The 22,729-nt window shown below is 37.8% G+C and overlaps 1 protein-coding gene and 1 long non-coding RNA gene across 2 annotated transcripts in view; one reads left to right on the top strand and one right to left on the bottom strand.

Annotated features, from left to right (window-relative positions):
• Positions 1 to 22,729, top strand: part of mpped1 (metallophosphoesterase domain containing 1) — a 47,885-nt gene that overhangs the window by 11,658 nt on the left and 13,498 nt on the right. Inside the window, exon 4 of the mRNA XM_067428163.1 lies at positions 2,498 to 2,723. Coding sequence (XP_067284264.1) covers positions 2,498 to 2,723 — 226 coding nt within the window. The remainder of the gene's footprint in view (positions 1 to 2,497; positions 2,724 to 22,729) is intronic.
• LOC137049811 (uncharacterized) lies at positions 11,746 to 13,644 on the bottom strand. Its single transcript, XR_010899723.1, has 3 exons — positions 13,355 to 13,644; positions 13,065 to 13,185; positions 11,746 to 12,482 (listed from the first exon to the last, which is right to left on the bottom strand). It is a non-coding gene; the product is annotated as an uncharacterized lncRNA (long non-coding RNA).

Below are 22,729 nucleotides of genomic sequence, written 5' to 3'. Positions count from 1 at the left end.
GTGAGGAAACGCGGTTCTGAATCTTGTACCAAACTTTGAAGGGCAACTTCGCGATAAGATGACAAAAAAAGAGCATTGTGAGCATTCTGTCCTTTTTAGGGTCTCATCTTCCTGTTTTTAGTTCGTTTACATGTCCAGAATACGTTTAGAAGCGGACCCAGACCCATCTTTTCAGCAGTCTCGGTCCACTTGTTTGGTGCGCATCAGGGTTCGAATAGCAGCGTTCACACTTATTTAAATGAACCGCACTGCCGGAGCAATCACACCAGGGTTCATTTTAATCTAATAAAATGCCAAGTGTGAACATGTCCTAATTCAGCACAAGTTCCGTCTCTACTATATAAAATGTTGGTAGATTTGTCTGTCTTTTGCATGCTAAACCAATTTGAATTTAAAGTCTTAGTCTTGAAGCAAAACCAGTTGAGAACCCCTGAGGTAAAAGACTATTTACAGTATAGTCACAGAATAAACCCTGGCAGGGTGATCAGGACCCATAGCGTGTAGATTGTTACACCTTTAACACGCATACTTATCTAATCAATATTAAATGCTTATTTTGCGAACAGAAGCAGACTGCATAGTGCTACGAGTGATATGAAACTTACACAGCATGAAGGAAATCTGTTGCCCGGGACAACAAAATGCTAAGACCAATCCGAATGAAGTATTCCATGTAATATATAGTGTGAATTGACGGGTGTCTGAGAAATTGATGTTGAACTATGAAGGGTTTGACATGCATTTGAAGATATGAACTGCTTGGAAGTCAAATCAGATCACAGTAAAGCAAACGATTGAGCTTGAAGATAGTTCATTACATGGATAACAAAAGTGTTGAGCTAACATATTAGAGCTTTGCCTCTGGAAGGAGGCTTTAAATCTGCAAGATTCTTCTAAAGCATCTGCCACGGACACATAAAACTCATACTTCATTTTTGTCCATGTCTTACTTTTATGATCATCTCCCAGCGATGGTAAAATTGTGCTTATGGCCGCAGATTTTTAGAGGTGCCGTGGAGTATTGTGCGTGTGTTAAGTGTCAGGAAAATTGCTGTTAAGTCACACGTTTTGAGCATAAGCGTGCGAGGGACTGTGTGTGTGTGTGTGTGTGTGTGTGTGTGTGTGTGTGTGTGTGTGTGTGTGTGTGTGTGTGTGTGTGTGTGTGTGTGTGTGTGTGTGTGTGTGTGTGTGTGTGTGTGTGTGCGCGCACTGCCATTTTTTTTCCTTTTTTTGCAGGTCCTCAAAACCAGAACCCCCCACATCCTTCCCGCCCACAATTTAATTGCCGCTTTTCAGGGACGCGCTTGGCTGCGTAATTGTCAAAACACAGGCTGACTGAACTCTCCGTCACACCTCAAACCTTACACTTTCTGACGCATCTCATCTCTTTTATGACACTTTTCAAATAAAGGGAACATTTCCAGATGTTTGGCGTAATTTCGCCTCGGATCCGTAGGGCTGCGGGGAGAGTGATTTGGAGAGAGGAGATTTGTGGGGACAGACTGTCTTTGTGTTTGTCAGGCGTGGACAGGTTCGCTCCCCGGTGTGGTGAAAATTTTATAGAACCGTGAAAAAGTGGAGATGGAGTGAGGAGTAATAATATTTGTGCATTTATTGATGTCAGGATTATGAAGTGCTATATTAATTTGCATTGTTCCAGAGAAGAGCCGAAAACAAGTTCTTTAAGAGTCCTGCATCATGTTCTGATTTGCTGCAATGCATTCTGCTAGCCGAAAAACACAAAAGTGCCAAAAAAATCAACCAACTTAATACCTCTTGGAAAATGATGGAGCCCACCTTTTTGGCAGGCCCATACGGCATCTGTGCACCAGAAAGCAGCTCAGATTTCCTCCATATTTGTCCGACTGTCATTTACAGTGCTACACATCCCCATCCCCCCTTATGTGTTCATTTATGAAATATTTTGGCTTTTAGGTACCAACAATAGTGCAGTCTCTAAGATCTGTTTAACACATTTAACTGTTTAATTCAATTAGGAAAGATTACTGCATATTTCCCCTCAAAATGTATTGAAGAAAATGCTCAAAAAGGCTGCAGATTTTGTCTAGACCTGCTTATTAGTTTAAAATTGGTTCAAGCCTCGTTCAAGTTAAAGGTTGCAGGTTTGAATCAAGGCGCTAAGCACCAGAGAGACTATTGTCACTAAACGGTTCCCACAGTCATGGGGGGGAAATTACAGGGGATTATTTAAAAAGGGGGATTATAAAAGTGCTGGAAAATAATAAAATCTTTAGTAAAATCTAAAAAAGTCATGGTAATTGCTCTGGTGAACATTGATTTTCTAGTTATTCTTAGCTCAGATCAGATTTAAGTGTCTTCAAAATGATTCATAAAAGTCCTTATCTAGTAACCACAAATGACTTGGAAAGGTATGGAAATGGGTTAGTATTTAAAAAAAAAACGCGGGACAATGGGAATAATGAAATAAAGATCTGCGAAGGCGCTGTATCATGACAGCTGCTTTCTCTTTCCTCAGGTACTCTGCCCTACGAGATAAAAATCGTTATAGCCGGGAACCACGAGCTGACATTCGATCAGGAGTTTATGGCAGACCTGATAAAGCAGGATTTCTACTACTTTCCTTCGGCCTCCAAACTCAAGCCGGAGAACTACGAGAACGTGCAGTCCCTGCTCACCAACTGCATCTACCTGCAGGACTCTGATGTTACCGTCAGGGGCTTCCGCATCTACGGCTCACCGTGGTGAGTGTCTCGCTCTCTCTCTTGCTCGCGCTTTCTCAAGTCTTCCCGTCACCGTGTTTGTCACCATATGTTGTTGTGTTGTCCCTTCCCCCTCAAGTCTTCCTCATTTTTTGCTCCTTCTTCCCTCATTCTGTCTATCTCTCTTGTTAACACTTCTTTTGCCACCCCTCCATGTCCTGCGATTTACCTCTGTGCCAGTGTGTGTGAATAACCATGTGTGTTTGTTACTTGCAAGCCCTGAATTCTAAGTATAAACGCAGATGTATTGCATGCCAGATAATTGTTTTTTTAAATGAAGTTGGCCCGTGCAACAATGTGTGTGGGTGTATATTCTAAACTTACAGGAGCAAAAATGTCCTTTCAAGAATAGTAAAGCACAATGAAGCCACATGGAGGTGTCGCTAAAATAAAAAACAGATTCATATAGGGGCTAAATTATGTTTTCTTTCATAACTAAGAGTAAAAGTGTTTTAGGGTTTGCCTCTAATTATAATTTGTTCATATTAAAAGCAATAAATGGGAATAAATAAGACACATTTGAATGGTAATTATGAAGTATACTAATATTAATACATTTACAAATAATTTATTATTATAGTTTGTGATATAATAATAATTCAATTATAGTAAATAATTTATAATATATAATTATATACAATACATAATTTACAATAATTATGCAAGTAATTTTCTTTTAGAGATAGGGTTATTATTATAATGGCTATTTTATTTATTTATTTAAGGTTTCTTTTAGTAATATGTTCAGGGTTTGGTTTGGTACCAACAATAGAGGTCTATATGTTCTCATTTTTATAGCCGTGTGTGTGTGTGTGTGTGTGTGTGTGTGTGTGTCTGAGGTGTTCACTGACAGATGGTTCCTGCAAATATTACAGTAAGCCCTTACATCAAAGTTGATAAATAAGCATTTATGTGTGTGTGTGTGTGTGTGTGTGTGTGTGTGTGTGTGTGTGTGTGTGTGTGTGTGTGTGTGTGTGTGTGTGTGTGTGTGTGTGTGTGTGTGTGTGTGTGTGTGTGTGTGTGTGTGTGTGTGTGTGTGTGTGTGTGTGTGTGTGTGTGTGTGACTTGTCAAGCTAATGGTGTTTACAACAGTCATGAACTCATGAGCTAGATTAAAACCATCTAGTATTAATCCACTCCGTTATGTCGTGACAGAAATCCTCATCTCATGCCAGCGTACTTGTGTGTGTGTGTGTTTACACATGCAGACCTAAAAAAACATAAGCACTGCTGCGATCTGGTAATAGCATTCCACCATAGTGAAAGTGTCTGTGAGCTTCTCTCTGTCTTTGATTATCATCATCCCTCTCTCTGTCAGTCCATCTAGTCCAGTCCCATCTATCCATTTTTTCCCTCCTGTCACTGTAGAGTTTAAGACACTCCGCCACACTGGGGCAGAGAGGCAAATCTCTCATCTCCATGGAGATTTTGTTCTGGTGAAGTCGCCCAAATTTATGGGCCGAGTCCTGTGTTGCTGCGGGCGATGGCTGTCTGTGATCTGTGCAGCGCTACATTGCTCAGTAGAGTCGTCCATCTCTGTATCAGTTCATCTCTGCCTTTTCTGCTTCTTCATCTACTGCTCTGTCCCCAAAGCTGTCTCTTTAAAGACATATTAAGTGTCAAGGCTGTTCCAAATGCTTGGCTATGCCTTCTACGATCTCCCGTTTTGGCCTGATCATTCTCATTATTGCAAGTATTCTTCACAGAAAGGAAAATTTCTAATTTTGAATTTCAACAACAAAAAAATGAAAACAAGAAAATTATTCCAAAGTATACATATAATTAAGATTTCTAAATCAGTCAATTTTGAGGTTCAATTTCAGTTAAAAAGATTAGAAAGCAGCTGTCTATGTAGGAAGATAGAAGGATATAGGTTTGGAAAAGAGCATATGTTGTCCATTAACTACTCAAAGTTAAAACGAAAACCACGGCAGCATCAGATCACTTCCTTCAGAAAAAATGTGCAAAGTTTGGACCTTTACACTGATAAAAACAACTTGTAAGATTTACTTGATAAAATCTTTGTAACAATTTGCACTCAGTTTTTCTAAGTAAAATTTACTGCTGCGATATCAAGTACAACTTACTTGCCAATATCAAGTAAAATGTACTTAACTATAAATGTAACATTTGCAAAGACATTAAGTAAATGTTACTTAATTATATTTAACTTAGCATGTTGTATTTATTAAAAGTAATCAGGTAAATTTTATTTTAAAAGGAGCATAACTATTGTGAATTTTATAAATCTGTATTATTTACTCTTATGAAGTAATTAAGTAGATTTTATAATGTTTGTCCATTTGACATTTTGAATTACTTAGTTTAATTAATTTATATTACTCACTATTATTATGTAAATGTTGCTATTTTAAACCAAATAAATGTAATAATGTTCTCTGCATCAAATACATTTATCACAAATCACACATAAATACAATAAAGTTGAACAGTTTATTATGTCAAAATTTACAATTAACCATTAAATCAGTAATGTTCACATCAACTGATTAAGTAGTTAAGGTATATTCATTATAATTTACAATAACTGTAGAATTAACCATGTATGGTTCAACTAAACATCAGCAGCCAACAGTGGCATAACTAACATTAAAGGGTTAGTTCAGCCAAATATGAAATGTATCACATTTGAGTCCAAAAATAACAAAAACTACAACTTTATTCAGCATTGTCTTCTCTTCCGTGTTTGTGTTCAATCCTCAAATAAAGATTCAAATGGTGAAGAGAAGCCAATGCTGAATAAAGTCGTAGTTTTTGTTATTTTTGGACCCAAATGTATTTTCTCTGCTTCAAGAGACTCTAATTAACCCACTGATGTCTCATATGGACTACTGTGATGATGTTTTTATTCCCTTTCTGGACATGGACAGTATAGTGTGCATACACTTGCATACGCTCTCGGACTAAATATAAAATATCTTAAACTGTGTGTTAAGATGAACGGAGGTCTTACGGGTGTGGAGCGACATTAGGGAGAGGAGTTAATGACAGACATTTCATTTTAGACTGAACTGAACTAACTTAACCCTTTAATGACGAGCACACGCATAGTCCAGCTGAAACAGAATGGTCACTTTTCCTTAATGCTCATTCATCGACTGGATCCTCTCAATCAGCTCCATGGATGACCATCTTAAGGATATGTTCAGCAGCACTGCGACTGTCCTCCTGCATACAGTTTGTGAGAAAGAAAGAACACAATTCCATTTAAGAAATAGATTTACATTTATAACATTTTATTTTCATTAAAAAGGTGACCGGACCTTCATGTCGTTAGCTTACTAAAATAGAATTGCTGACATTCATGCACTTGTTGCTAACGTTATACATCAATGCTTAACGTATTTGGTATCAGAGTTCACCTGCCATCCAAACTTTCCTTCTTTAGTGCAGAGTGCAGACTAACTTATACTTTGATATAATAATTGCTGTGAAATTTTCAGTGGATATAAAAACAACTAACTTAAGACACTTTTAAAAAATGCTAACATTAGCTAGAGGACACACACACAGGCAGCCAGCACTTAATCACGGCCAGCTAACATTAAATTATTTTGAAGTTAACCAGACAGGGTAACTTTTTCGACAACAACGTGGCTAACTACATTTAATCCCCTCTATCTTTGACTAAACACCAGTCTCAACTTTATAGAAGTGGATAAAGCTTTAGCTTTAGCTACCGTTATTGTGATTAAAACTCACTTTTAGTCAATTTTAAACCGTAACGTCTATGCAATAATCAAACCATCAAAACGAAGTACATCGTTATCACAAATCTAAAATAGAAAGGTCAGAACTTACCGAGAATAAGTCAGCCATGTAAAAGCGACATCCCAAACCGACCGTCTCTGCCACTGAACCGGGATCTTTTTGAGCAACAACAAAAACGGGCAGGCACATTCAAACACACTTTGCTTTTCAGATTAAAATTTACTTAGTATTTTTAGGTGAATGTGCTGTGACTATAAAACATTAAATACTATTTGTAAATGTATGGTAAAATTTACTCTTTCTTCTCAGTTAATTTATTACATTAATAAATTGTGTAAATTTTACATAAGATATATAGTTCCAACTTAATCTTGATTTTACAATGTATAAATTACATGAATTAATGTAATAGATTTTACAATACCACAAAGTCATTTTTTTCAGTGTAGGGGTGCAAAAGCTTGTCACTGGGACACTATCCCCCTGAAAGTTACACTTTTGTATTGGAACTAATATACACCCTTTAGGGGTTTGAGAGTATTTAAGAGTATTGCCGCCGTTACAAAATTAACTGCAGCACAACACAATGAGAAAAAATGCAAAGCATCATGCTCAATTGTACCTGCTATCTTCTTTACGAAATTTACCCCGGGTAAATTTAGCTGGGGTTAGAAATTAGTCCTGGTTATTCAAGCTGTTGTGCACACTAAACCCTCGGTTAACATTTTTATTTGCATATTTGCTGTCAGTGTCATTGATTGGACAAACTAGGCATGCAGTCTATTTATACAAAGGTTCTAGCTTTGCGTGTTGTCATATTATATATTGCTCTAGGGAAAAATGTGTAAAAAAGGTACTTTTAGGGTTACAACAGCCTGTCACTGGGGCAGTAAGCTTAAAAACACATCGTATACATTTTTACCCTTAAAAGTTGTGTATTAGTGCATTTCACATCGTTTGTCACTGCAATGCGGGGATAACAACACAAAAGTGGTGCTAACGCCATGTAAAAGGTAGTGCCAATCCCTCGTATAAATTACAAGTGTGAAGCGTTCAGTTACCCAGGGTTAAAAGTTGTGTTTAAAATGACAATAAGCCCCCTTTAAAAAAAAACTAGGAAATATAAATATATTTTTATTATATAAATATATTTCATTTTTAAAAATAATATTTTTACTATTGTAATAATTTGACACACTTTCTTGAATAATACAGCTCCTATGAGTCAAGATTTTAGAGTTTTGGCGTAGTGTCCAGAGACATATGTATGGGTGTAACAGCAGTGCCTTAAAGGGATAGTTCACCCAAAAATGCCATCATTTACTTACTCAGTTATTCCAAACATGCATTAGTTTCTTAATTCAGTTGAACACAAAAGAAGATATTTTGAAGAAAATAGTTGACTGCCCTAGTAATGTTTTCTCCATACTATAGAAGTCAATGGCTATACAGTCTATCTATCTATATCTATACGGAGTTCAAAAGAAGAAAAAATATCAAACAGGTTTGGAATAACTTGGAGGGTTTGCAAATGATGACAGTGTGTACATTTTTTGTGTGAATTATCCCTTTAAACCCTCCGAGAGGGTTGTATCGTGCAGCTGAAAAGCTCATTTAAGTACCTGAAGTCTACTAAAATTCCTCAATAGAAATGATAATAAGAAAACGTCAGAGACTAATCGACCTCTATAATTGACTAGTGGTTGCTGGACACATCCCTACTCATAATCTGTGTTCTTTCACGCACTCCTCTACTGGTCTAAATGAGATCTTGGCACGCTGCATTCTTTCCTAAATCCTGACTATTTGTCATACGGTGATTCTGGAATGAAAAGAACTGCATGGGGGAAACATGTGGCGTGTTTTCTGTTCTGCTGACGCTAATGCAAGTTTACAAGTCATTTGTCATCCGCAGATCTGCAAATGCAGAGACGCGTGGTGCGTTTGTGCCTATTTGTGTGTGCGTGTGTGAGCTGGTGTGGGTGGATGAAGTATTAAGGATGGCTGTCCCTTTCAGAAGAGCGTGAAGCACAAACAATGTGTAGGACCCATAGCACATTTCGCTCTCAGCTAAACACACTCGCCCGCACACAGCTTAAACTTTCCCATGTATATGCGCTCATATGGACTCAGATGTGTGACAAATACGGATGAAAATATACATCGCTATATCGAGATATCGTATCGTAAATGTATCATGATGTAAGCTATATGATTTGCAATATAGAATTAGTGTTATCTAAGACTCAGCTCAGCTTACTTATTTATACGGTAGGACTATAGGACTACGGCTATAATTCACCCCAAAAAATGTAATTGTCATTTACTCACCCTCAAGTGGAAAAGATAAATAAAAAAAAGGTCACAAAGGCATCATAAAAATAATTAAAGAGATAGTTCACTCAAAAAGGCATCCTAGGTGTGTATGACATTCTTATTTCAGATGAATACAATCAGAGTTATATAAAAAAATGTCCTGGCTCTTCCAAGCTTTAGAATGGTAGCCCAAAATTTGAAGAACAAAAAAGTGCATCCATCCATTATAAACGTACTCCATAAGGCTCCGGGAGGTTAAATAAAGGCCTTCTGAAGTGAATCGACAGGTTTGTTTAAGAAAAATACCCATAATCAAAACTTTACAAAGAAAAATACTAGCGTCCTCCACACTACCTTGTGTATTCCGTACGCCTCTCGCTGTTCAAAGCGTTTATGCCACGTCATCACACCAGTTACACCTTTTTTGTAAGTTGAATACAGGAATAAGGTGGTCCGGTGGAAGCTAGATATTTTACTTTATAACATGTTAAACATGGATATTTTTCTTCCACAAACCCATCAGTTCACTTTTTTGGACTTTACATTTTGGGCTGTCATTATAAAGCTTGGATTTGCCAGGACACATTTTTAATATAACTCCAATTGTATTCGGCTGAAAGAAGAATGTAATATGCACCTAGAATGGCTTGAGGGTGAGTAAATTATGGGGTAATTTTCCTTTTTGGGTGAACTATCCCTTTAATCGAGCTGTCTTATCCAAGTCTTCTGAAGAGACACAATATCTTTGTATGATGAAAAGATTTACAATGCACATACTGTGGTAAATACAGATGTTTAAATGCATGTGTGATGTGAGAACAACATGAGAGTGAGTAAATGGAGACAGAATATTTTTTGGGATGCTCTAACTCTTAAGTTTGGGAATATTTTGACACACTTTGTGATTAGAACCGTGATCACATGGAACAATCACTGGAGCGGTACTCTTCAAAGTAAAAGCACAAATAATATTTAAATCACCATATTGCATTAGTTTTATGATTATTCAAAGTGTTTTAGATGGTTTATTCTTATGCAAGTGCATTAATAGTGGGAGCGGTGGGTCATAATGAGCACAGGGGGAGTCTGTGTAAGAGATCCAGTGAATGCCTGCATTGAAAGCTCAATTATGCACTGTGAGTGGAAAAAAGTTTGCATACTTTTAGTGACAATAATACATCAAAATACTATATATATAAATAACATTGAATATTATAAACTATAGTAATTCAATGGGTGAATATTTGATTTACCAGTAAAAAAGGGTCCTACATTATTTATAAAGTCAGTGAAAGGGTGCAAACATATGTGTCCAACATATTTTCAGCTTCAGAATAATTAATATTTTGTTTCTGGTTTCACCATTGCCCTGTGCATTGGGGACCAGGACCAAGTTTAAGTCTATTACGAGTCCACCACCCACATCCATAGCAAATTTAGCCTTTTGATCAACTTTTTTTGGGCTTAAAATATTGTGATTTTATCATATTGTGAGTTCATTATGGAGAAGTTTTGGGATGCCTGCCTTTACATGCACATGAACTTTAATATCATCCCATTCTTAATCCATAGGGTTTAATATGGAGTTGGCCCACCCTTTGCAGCTATAACAGCCTCAACTCTTCCGGGAAGTCTTTCCACAAGATTTAGGAGTGTGTTTATGGGAACTTTTTTTTTCCACCATTCATCTAGAAGAGCATTTGTGAGGTCAGGCACTGATGTTGGACGAGAAGGCCTGGCTCGCAGTCTCCGCTCTAATTCATCCCAAAGCTGTTCTATCAGGTTGAGGATGGGACTCTGTATAGGCCAGTGAAGTTGCTCCACACCAAACTCCTCCATGTCTTGTCTTTGCGCACTGGTGCGCAGTCATGTTGGAAAAGGAAGAGCCCTTCCCCAAACTGTTCCCACCAAGTTGGGAGCATGGAATTGTCCAAAATGTCTTGGTATGCTGAAGCATTAAGAGTTCCTTTCACTGGAACTAAGGGGCCAAGACTAAACCCTAAAATAACCCCACACCATAAGCCCCCCTACACCAAACTTTATACTCGGCACCATACAGTCAGGCAAGTACCATTCTCCTGGCCACCGCCAAACCCAGGCTCATCCATCTTATTGTCAGACAGAGAAGCGTGATTGGTCACTCCAGAGAACACGTCTCCACTGCTCTAGTACAGTGGCAACGTGCTTTTCACCAGTGCATCCAACACTTTATTACAAATATATGGAACAGGGTCAGCAAATGAGACAAGCTGGACTAAAACGCACATCTCCTACAAGATTATTAAAAGCAAAAGAGATCAAGTGTAAAATATTTTTGTCAATCACTTTCTGTATGTCTTGTTCTCCCCCTCTGAGGGGTAGCAGGGGGCTTCTTACGCTGTTACAAAGCACAGCAGGGCATCCATAAGTAAAGACAGATGATCAGCGTCAGTGTTCTTGAACACCTGGCTGCCAACATATATATGCCGTGCTAGCGTTTATGGAGTAACGTGGAGTAATGCAAAATTACAAAGTCAAGATGGGAGAACTGGTTATTAAATAGGTATTTAATTCACTGGATTATATAGAAAATTGGTTATGTAGTATATGATCTACATAAAAGTGTATGGTTTTATTATTTTTTTATGAATTTCTATCAAAGATTTTGGAATACTATTTACCGTTAACATTATATAAAGTTACTCATTCTAAGATTTTATTTATTTTAGTTTATTTTAGTACTAGTTTAGTATTTTAGTAGTCGTATTGCTCCCCTCATATGTGTGTATGTGGGATTTAACAAGTGTTTAAGCATTTTTTTATTTTAAGATCAGTGACAGCCAGGAGGAGGAGGAGGAAAAGAGGTGGGGATATAGCATAAAGGAGCAAGCAGACTTTTCCCCCTGTAAAACTGAAATGAAAATAGAAGAAATGTTCGCTATCCAGTGACTCCACGAGGAATAATTATTGCCAGAGATGCAAAAGACTCCGTAATTAGATTTTTTAATTATTGAGGATTTGCTTCTCCTCTGTAGTGGCCCAATTAAAGAAGCTCATCAAAACAAAAAAAACAAAAAGGAGACAGAAAGTAAAGTAAAAGACAGAGAGGATGTTCGTTTTCTCTTCTCTTCTTGTGTACCTGCCTCCCCTGTGTTTGATGACTCCTCTTCACTGATGAAGGGGACACGGCACAAGCCGCTAATGAACGACCCTTCATTTGGACAAAGCGAACGATTAAAAAGGAGGAGGGGGAACTGTGCCTAATGATCGAGAGGACAGTGTGGTGGTGGATATATATATATAAAAAGTGTGTTTAAATGCTTGACCTTGTCAGCACGTCTGTGTGAATTAATTAAAGCGGCGACTGATGTGGAGAGTGATTTGAGAAGAGAGGAGAGATTAGTACAGTATCAGTCGTGTCTCCCTACGGGAAAAAGAGCTCACCGCTTCGGCTATGTAGGGCTGGCCACAGGAGGACCTCCTCAATTAACATCTGAGAGGCCTGAGGGAGAGGGGGTGTCTGAACGGCCTAGTCCTGTCATGTAGACCCCTCACGCAGGCTCACACACTTGAGTTAGCCGCTCTAAACACAGAGAAGTTGTTCGACCTTGTCTTTTTCCATCTGCTTTGGATTTTTTCTTCTTAAAGGCTTTTTCAAATGGTTTATGTCTTGTGCTTCAACTTCCAGACTTGGCGTTATGGGCTTTTATGAGGCTGCCAGGAAACAAGAAAGTATTAGTAATAGTGAAAGGATAGAAAAAAGATCAAATATATTTCAACTTCAGACAAAAAAAAGTGCAGATTTGGAAATGTAATGGTACTGGTCGGATTCTAAAATGGTTTAATACTTTATCAGTTATTTATTTATTTGATAAAATGAAATAACAGTTACAAATAATGTCTTTTTTTCTGCATTTTAAATGTAAAACTGAAAATCTGGGGGCACTGTGCCCCAAAACCTTTTGAATTTATGACTCCAATACCAGCAAATTATAAATTGGTGCTTTTGAAACATCAGAGATAGTTTTTGCACAAAAAAAATCAAGCAAGACATTAAAAAAATAGCATTGCTTCAATAGATAAGCTGTAGCTTAATGCTCCATAGAGTGAAATGCATTAGTGAACGTTGACACGAATTAAGGGCCTTCAAGGTGTGGACCAGATATTCCAACCCACCAGTGTTTTCAGCCTGTTATCTATGTGTCAATCACTCTGTCAGGAAAAGCAATAGAAAAGAAAGCTTTTTTATATTAAAAGCAGTTGAATGTGGAGCTTCATGTCTTGGCTGGATGTTACCTGTAAATTGGTCTCCAAGGCAAAAGCTCCTTGCTCGCACCGCGCTTGTGTCTTCGCACATGTGAGCACGGACGGCTCTGGAGAATTTCTTTACATTCTCATAAACGCTGAATTTGTTTACCTGCGAAACAGGCGAGATAATACACTTTATCTCTGTCCTTCTCCATAACGCCACCCGCTTTATCAGTCGCAGTCTGCATCCGACTGTGGCGTAAATTGAAAAAAACACTATTCTGAGAATAAATTTTACACTGCATTAAGCGAAAGACGGACCATACAATGGTTCATACCCATCCTGTATTCATTCTGGTGTCTTTTTCCGGCTCCTGCCTCTTCGGCGCTGGCTGTGGCGTGTGGTCGGGCGTCAGAATTAGCTGCCCCACAGCGATGGCTAATCAACACACTTTCACACTTCCTGAGGAGGAGGATATGTAACCCTCTCCCTCCCTTTTCCTCTTTTTCTCTCCATCCCTCACCACTCCTTTCTTTTCTGCGCTCCTCTTTTCTTCTCCTTCTCCCTCCTCCCGGAGAACTTGGAAATAATTTGAGTCTCCTGGGTTTTTACACATTCTAATTTCCAACTAAATGGGACATCTGTTTGAGAAAAGGAAGATTTGCCACGGTTGCTAAGGCAACTATCACTCTGTGGGAAAGAGAGGGTAGAGAGAGGAAAAAAATGTCCAGCAGTTTCACAGGCGGAATTAGACGCTGATTTTTAGAAACGCCACCACAATCCCAGACAACCACTTCTGCGCTTCCTCTGCTGCTCTACCTCAGTTTCTACATTTGAACTCCCTCTCCTGCTCATTACACCTCTTTTGCTCTCCATTCTGAACTGGCTGTTTATTTCCTTCGCACAGCTGTGGAGGAATGAAATCTGGTGCTGTGCGGCAAAAGTTTGGCGAGTATTTCTGCCACCCTTTAGAGATGGAGAAATTGTATTTCCTCACACAGATGCACACTCACACAAATATGATTATCTGGGGTATGAGGGGTACCTACAAAACATTAAAAAATGAAAAATTAATTATGGTCCTAGTTTTTACAAAAATGCATCACTGCTGTATAAACACAATTTTATGAGCCTCGTTTTAAATAAAAGCATTGGAATTACATTATATTTTTTACAATGTACTTATTGTGTTGATATATTGTATTCCAAAATGCTTTTTAAGTTTAGGTTTAGGGCCAGGTTTGGTGCTTAGGGTAGGTTTAGAGAACAATAATTATAGATGTAATTACTGAAATTAATTACGACTGTAATCACATGCAGGTATTTTTAAATGCAAGGACAATTTAAAAACATGTGAATGTATAGTTACACACCTAATATAAAGTGGGACCAATTTTGTTTTTTTACAAATAACATTTTAAAAAATGCGTTGCATTTGCATTAAAAGAGTATTTTTAATGGCTCCTTATGGAGCTAAAATTTCACAGAAAGTTTAAGATGGGCAAGTCAAGGCAGAAAATCAAGCTGAAACTGTATCGGTGTGTAAATACTCAGCTGTGCTGAAAGGCCGTGCTGGTAAGCCAACACAAAGCGCATTAACGCAGCAGGAGCAAGTTTCTATGACCTGACCGGTTCACCTTGCATGTGTGTATGTTCATTACCCAGAAGGCAAAACCTTTGCATCGCTCCAAGCCACTCCATATGACAGTGTCATCTCTCTCTCTCACACACACACGGTCACTGACACACGTTCACACTCATTTACATAGACACACACACACACACACTGATGCTGCTGTCCTGCACCTGCTCCTCACAGTTCAGGCCTGGCGACGTCTCTCTCTCTCTCTCTCTCTCTCTCTCTCTCTCTCTCTCTCTCTCTCTCTCTCTCTCTCTCTCTCTCATTATACTCTCACTAATTATTTCCCTATCAACTCGTTCATCCTTTTTTAAACTATCTCCATTTCTATCCTCTCAATTCGTCCTCCTCCACCTTTCCGACACCATATTCAAACGACTAACACAACCTAACGTTTTGCCAACGCAATTAGAACGTATGACAGAGTGTTTGAGGGCTTCCAGAGGGAGCTCATTAGCGCTGCATGCGCGTGTCTGTTTGAGTCGCACATATCTCTCAGCGCTCCTAAAATCCTCCCGGAAGAAGGACGAGAGACAAAGCCAAGGGACCCGACGGAAGAAACAGAAGTAATCGTTCAGTGAAGAATCTCCAGACACTGTTTGCTTTGTAGTTTAAAGGCCTATTGCGCAAACATTCAGATTTGCTGTAGGATACTGTACAGTATATCTTTAGTTTTATCAAAAGATTCAGTGAAGATGTTTGCAATGCTTTAAAAAGTTTATCGTGATTTAATAATGATTTTAAAGGAATATTCTAGGTTATTTTCAACCTAACGTCTATGCATTTGTTACATATTATAGATTACCTCTGATTTTAAAAATTGAAACCCTCTTTTTATTGAAGCATAAATGTTGATGGCAAGTGTCTGGCAAAATGATGTACTCTTCTCATATAGTAATTGTATATGTAGAGTTGTTAAAGCCCTGACATGGTGATCTCCAGGGGCCACATATCACCCTAAATCTGTAGTTTTTACGCAGGGGCCCGGGGCCCATTAGAGAGGCTTAGCAAACTTCTAGAGCAGGAGTTTTCAAACTTTTAGATGCCATTTACCCCCAAACATGATCATCCCTTCGTGAGAGCCCCTCATCCTAAAATCATTAAGGCATTTTTTAAACACTTAATTTTTAGACAAACAAATGATATTATAAATCTAAACTTAGTTTCAGTTACATTTATTATATATTTAGTTTTACTCAATGTAGTAATGTATTATTATTTCTTGCTTATTTCATTTTAATCAAATTTGTATTCATTTATATTAATATTTTTATATTATTTATTTTATTCCAATGTAATTATTTAATACATGAATAGCTGACTAATACACTTTTTAATCACATTATTTATTTATTTAGATCTAATTTATTGCTTTACTAATTTATTTTAATCAAATTTTTATATGTTTATTTTTTCTAGACTTTTCCACAGACCCCCTGTCACTCTCTTACGGCCCCTTGGGGGTCCCCGGACACCAGTTTGAAAACTCCTTTTCTAGTCTTCAACTTATTTACTTATTTATTATTATTATTATTTATTTTAAATATTATATTTAGTTATATTAACAATCTTCATCAATATGCCAAATGACAAATAAGCAAAAGTACATGATGTATTGATTGAGGTTCAATTATGTTGTGTGATGCGAGAAACATGAAACTGGCATAGCTTTGTAGGTAGAATATGGTCAATTGTACAGTTTAGCACTGCTATATGCACAACATTTTTGACAGTGGAAGGCTCTCTGGAACTCTTGATTTGGATTGGCCAGTTGCTGCAGAGTATTTTAAGATTAGTTAAACTTAGATTAGTTAAAACTTCCAGTGGTTTAATGTTTGTGCAGGTTCTGATGCAGGTATATTTCAGAATGTTTTCTCTGTCCACGATGTCCTGAGATGAGTAATTTTATTTCATAACAAAGATGCAAAAAACCTAGTGTACTTAAAGCAGACAAAAAACAAGACTTTGTTTTTGTGTTTATGATTGGAAGATTGCTTTTCTTTCACTTGATTATTTTTATCATCTCTTCTACTCTTTGTGTGCGTGTGTGTGTGCACATCTCATTCCTATTCTACTTTTCTTTATGAAGGGTCATTAGGATTCTTTAGGGAAGTTTAAGTGTATTTGTCTTTTTTAGTATAAATGAGGAAGTTTATTTGAATTTTTCTTGCATTTGGGCATCGTCATCTTTTATGCGGACACACATTCACCTACACATTGCAAGATGAGAGCTTCTCTGCAGATGTTGTCCATTGAGGATTTTTTCTTTCAGTAAGCATTTATTAAGCCTGATTTTTCAAAAGGAATGCGGAATGTAGCTTTGCAGACGCAGAGGTCTTTATTCATGCAACCACGGACGTTTAAGAACAGCTTTTAAGAACGCATGAACAAACTTTAAAGGAGAAGTTTGCCAAAGTATGACAACTCTTGTCATCATTTACTCAAATCCAGATCATTCAAAACCCGTACGACATTCTTCTTCAGGACACAAAAGGATTTTGCGCATATTCAAATTTGGCATGTACGTGTCCTGCGACAATCTGAATATGCTAATGTGCTAATGAGATTCTCCTTTTATACTCCACATACTGTAAGAAACAAAGTCATACGGGTTTGGAACGACATGAGGGTGAGTAAATGATAGAATAATGTTCATTTTTGCACAATCCATTCCTTTAAAGCACTGCATCGACTATCAAACACTTCAGTGTGTGTCCCTGCTCTTGGCTCGTTATGTTAATCAGTGCTGTGAATGTTCCTGTTGATGAGTGCGAGTCCACACAGCTGTTCTGAAGTCTGCTGTGTGCCCAGGCCAGTGTGCAAGTCTGTGTGTGTGTGTGTGTAAGTTTGAGAGAGGTGTCGAGCTGTGTGGGCAGATGTCTCATTGCACAGATGGGTTTGTTACTGCTGGTTCTCGGACTGTCCGGATCGGCTGCAATGAACCAGAAACGTTCACCCAGGGTCCAAATTCATTATCCACCCCGCAATTTATACTTAAGACTATCATTAGTGCTTAATTGTTGGTGAAAAACGAAGCCTAGTGGTTAACACGCATGCTCACATTGAGCTGTGGTGCTCATTCGATTGACGTCAGTTAGAATTTCCAATTTCTCTAGCACCAATATTATTGTGTGTGTGTGTGTGTGTGTGTGTGTGTGTGTGTGTGTGTGTGTGTGTGTGTGTGTGTGTGTGTGTGTGTGTGTGTGTGTGTGTGTGTGTGTGAGCCTGTTTATGTGGTTTATGAGGACACAAATTTGTATAACTACATGGGTATTACACTGGTATTACACTATAAATGTGGTTTATGAGGACATATCAAATGTCCTCATAATTCAAATGGCCTTAAAAACATACTAAATGATGTTTTTTTGAGAAAGTAAAAATGCAGAATGTTTCCTGTGATGGGTAGGTTTAGGGGCAGGGGCAGTGTAAGGGGATAGAAAATACGGTTTGTACGGTATAAAAACCATTACGCCTATGGAGAGTCCCTGTAAACCACATAGACCAACATGTGTGTGTGTGTGTGTGTGTGTGTGTGTGTGTGTGTGTGTGTGTGTGTGTGTGTGTGTGTGTGTGTGTGTGTGTGTGTGTATATGGCCATTAGTCTTGGTTTGACTTTTACATGCTGAGTGTTGCATAAGTCATGCTGGGGACCAAATGTCCCATATTTACCACATTTTAACCCAGAGACAGACAGAGACCGAGTGGGGGAATCAGGCAAACAGTGAAGTTGTGCAGAGCATGTGTGCAGCTATGTCTGACAGAAACATAAACAGATACACGCTCGTATCAGCTCAAGCCTGGTCTAATCCCTTTATTGTCAGAGACAGATATACTCTGCCTTCCAGGGTTTTTCTCTCTTTCTATCGTTCTGAGCGGAGTGTGTTTTTCTCCTGCTGTGCTGCTCGGACTGGAGCCCCGTGTGAATGGACTGCTTGCTTCTCTCAGATTAAACATCAAAGTCCAGCCGGCCCTGTAGTTCAGAACAAAACAACACAGCACATTGTGCTAAATATACAACACAGCCTGAAAAATGCAGCTACACTGTGCTAAATATGCTACACTGCCTGAAGTATGAATATACAACACAGATCACTGCACTAAATATACAACACTGGCTCAACTTAGGGATGGGTATATAATGCTCACTAGTACTTAAGTTGGTAGTTGATTTGTGAACTAGTTAGTTCAAATTTTTCTTATATAGTTTGGTAGGTGTATGCTTTGGCATGCATCGTGTTGAATCTTTAAAGTCGGCAGGAAATGGAAAAATCACTTTATTTTCTGTTGCGTGTGACTTGTCTTATTGACAAATATAGGATTTTTTTCTTTCATTTTTTGTGTGTTATTCATTCATTTAAATTTATTTTATTTTCAATAGCCAACCTATATTGTTTTACTTTATGTGGCTTTTAAAGTGCTTAGTTTTTTTATTCGCCATGATAAAAAAAAAAAAAAAAAAAAATATATATATATATATATATATATATATATATATATATATATATATATATATATATATATATATATATATATATATATATATATATATATACATTTTTTATTTTATTTTTTTATTTTTTACATTAATCAGAAATATTTTTATTATATTAATTATATTATTTATTAACTCATTCCATTCGATCATTTCTATTTCATTATTTAACAACCAATGGAAAAAATCAAGTCCAGACCAACAATGTTTTTCGTGTGTGCGTGCGTGCGTGCGTGCGTGTGTGAATTTATATTTCTTATTTTTTTGATTTCACTGTGATAAAAATCATTTGAGATATTATAGATGAATGTTTTTTTTTCTACTATACTTTCTTGACATTTAATTTGGAAATAGTATGTCATGAAAAGTTTTATTATTGTTCATTCATAGTGCAAGTGTGTAAGGGAACATGTTTGATGTTGACAGCACTTCTTATGTGCTAGTATATCTCAGTGGACTGTTGTGACCTGCAAGCTATTAATTGAAACAGGCTCTCTTAATGAGGTTATGTGTGTGTGTGCACTATCAAGAGGCTGTCTGATATTGCCTCTTCAGAGATGTAACATCTTATCCCTGTAGATTCCCAACCTCTTCTCCTTCGTACACACAATTGGGTCATTGTCAGAAACATCACATTACTAATTATTCACTTTCATACCTGCTTCTGTGCCATGCACATACAGTATCTTAAACACACACACAGAGAATAATGTGTACACCTCCTCTGTAATTAGGGTCAGGCTACCAGCAGCATCTGTAATTACAGGAGCCACAGGTGAGGATGTTGAACAGAAGCTCTCTTCATTTTGCAGATAGTTTGTGTGTGTTTATGTGTGTGCGCACACATGTAGTTATGCATTGCTACACTATATTGTCAAACGTTTTGGGACATTTGCCTTTACATGCAAATGAACTTTAATGACATCCCATTCTCAATCCGTAGGGTTTAATATGAAGTTTGCCCACCCTTTGCAGCTATAACAGCTTCAACTCTTGGGAAGGCTTTCCACAAGGTTTAGGAGTGTGTTTATGGGAATTTTTGACCATTTTTTCAGAAGCGCATTTGTGAGGTCAGGCACTGGTGTTGGATGAGAGAGCCTGGCTCTCAGTCTCCGCTCTAATTCATCCCAAAGTTCTATCAGGTTGAGGTCAGGACTCTGTGCAGGCCAGTCAAGTTCCTCCACACCAAACTCACTCCTCCATGTCTTTATGGACCGACGCTTTGTGCACTAGTGTGCAGTCATGTTGGAATAGGAAGGGGCCATCCCCAAACTATTCGCACAAAGTTGAGAGCATGAAATTGTCCAAAATGTATTGGTATACAGAAGCATTAAGAGTTCATTTCACTGTAACTAAGGGGCCCTACCCCTGAAAAACAACCCCAAACCATAATCCCCCTCCACCAAACTTTTCCTGACAGCCGCCAAACCCAGACTCGTCCATTGTATTGCCAAACAGAGAAGTGTGTCAGCATGCTTTACTCCACTGCATCTGACGCTTTGCATTGCACTTGGTGTTTTAAGGCTTGGATGAGCTGCTCGGCCATGGAAACCCATTCCATGAAGCTCTACACACTGTTCTTCAGCGAATCTGAAGGCCACACGAAGTTTGGAGGTCTGTAGCTATATTGACTCCAGAAAGTTGGTTACTTCTGTGCACTATGAGCCTCAGCATGTGCTGACCCCGCTCTGTGATTTTACATGACCTAACACTTCATGGCGGAGTTTCGGTTGATCCCAATTGCTTCCACTTTATTATACCACTAACAGTTGAACGTGGAATATTTAGGAGTGATAGTGAAATCTGTTGAGCTGCCTATGGAGGCACCATTGTAAGGCATATTAGCTCTTTCATCTTGAAGTTTGTTTCACAAAGTAGGCAACTTAATTAAGCTGCCTATATATATATATATATATATATATATATATATATATATATATATATATATATATATATATATATATACACCTAATATTTGCATATTTGCCTAATTCTAAGGCAGAATCATGTGTATTCTTTGTGCAAAGGACATGTTTTGCGACAAGCTAAGTGGATGAAGTATGAGTATGAGAAATGTTGATTATTAAAACGTATTTAATATGTTATTGATAAAAAATATTTGTATTGTATTTGCTTAGGAACATGCTCTATTGAAATCAATTACGTTTAAACTCTGTGCAGCTTACGAAGTTACTGCCTATGGAGAAACAGAGCTCCTTTCTTCCTAGAAAACCTTTCAAAGGTGTGTTTTCCAGGCCTGGCAATGAATAAAATGTAGAAGAAATCTCTATAAATATATTTTCAAATAGTCAAATGACTGGAAAAGTGAAAATTAATTAGTCAGAGAGTGTGCGAACGGTAGAGTATTTCAAAATGTTCACTTATGAGGTTCCATGACAGTCCGGATGTGGCCTTGGTAGGCAGCTGCCTTGTAGGCTCTAGTCAGAAAGGTTTTAGAATAGAGTGCTTGTGTATGCACTTGATGTAAACGGCTGTTAGCCGAAACTTTACTGACCTGTGAATGACACTTCGTATTTCTGTTTCGCTTTCTCCATTCGTTTCTCCCCAATTTTCAATTTTTATCTTTCCACTCAAAGTGCACCACCTTACTATCAGCGAAAATTTATTTAGAATTTATGTCATTAATGCATTCGTTTTTTAAAAATTGAGATTTTCTTATAACTCTCATCTTCTTTTCCATTAAAATCCTTGAAGTTATCCAATGGGATGAAATATTGAAGCACAGTCGCCCAACAGCCTTTTCCCCCCAGCCATGCTTTTAAAGATTTATGGCAAAACTGCACCGATATATCATTTGGCCAAGAGAGGTTTTGCATGCACATACACACTCACTGATTTGACCCAGACCTTACTCCTACTTTAAATAGATTGTTTTAAGGACTGCAGTGACCAATAGACAGTAACAACATGTCAGCTCTAGTCCAACTATCTGATTAGTTCTGATTAGTGGTTTCTGCTAAAACAAGATGACTTTATGCTCTCGCACCAGAGGAGCGTTTCCATAGTTCCATAGTTGATGATAAAAAAAAATTAAAACCCTGCTTTTTGAAGTGTTCACACCGCAGGAACTGGGAAAGATTTTAGTTATAGTAATTCCAGAGTATGATCTAACCCAGCATAATAGGAGCTACCAGTAAGGTAAGTTTAAACTAATTGGCCGAATAACTTATCAACCGATCATGGCATCCTCCATCCTACAGTTGTTAACGGTGTTGAATCTTGTGCTGTCGGCCGTTTTATGTCACTTCAGTGTTGGCAGTGTAAACAGGAAAATGGCCCTAGGGAAAAATGTAGTTCTCCCCCCTGGTGGCTAGTTCCTATAACAGTTCCTGTATCTACTGGTGCAAAAGCCCTTTTTGACTTGGCAACACCCTAGCGATACTCTAGCTATCACTCAGAACACCTTAGCAATTAAATAGCAACTCCTTTGCATTGTGGTGATGAGTTTTGCATGGACAAAAACACCCCTTAAATGTTTTCTTTAGAAAATGGTAAAATCTAGTTTGCAATATATATCTAAATATACATATACATTTACAAACACTTTTTTTCTCTCT

This window comes from Pseudorasbora parva, chromosome 20 (assembly GCF_024679245.1).
Source record: "Pseudorasbora parva isolate DD20220531a chromosome 20, ASM2467924v1, whole genome shotgun sequence".
NCBI lineage: Eukaryota > Metazoa > Chordata > Actinopteri > Cypriniformes > Gobionidae > Pseudorasbora > Pseudorasbora parva.
This window is presented reverse-complemented; position numbering and strand designations above follow the sequence as displayed.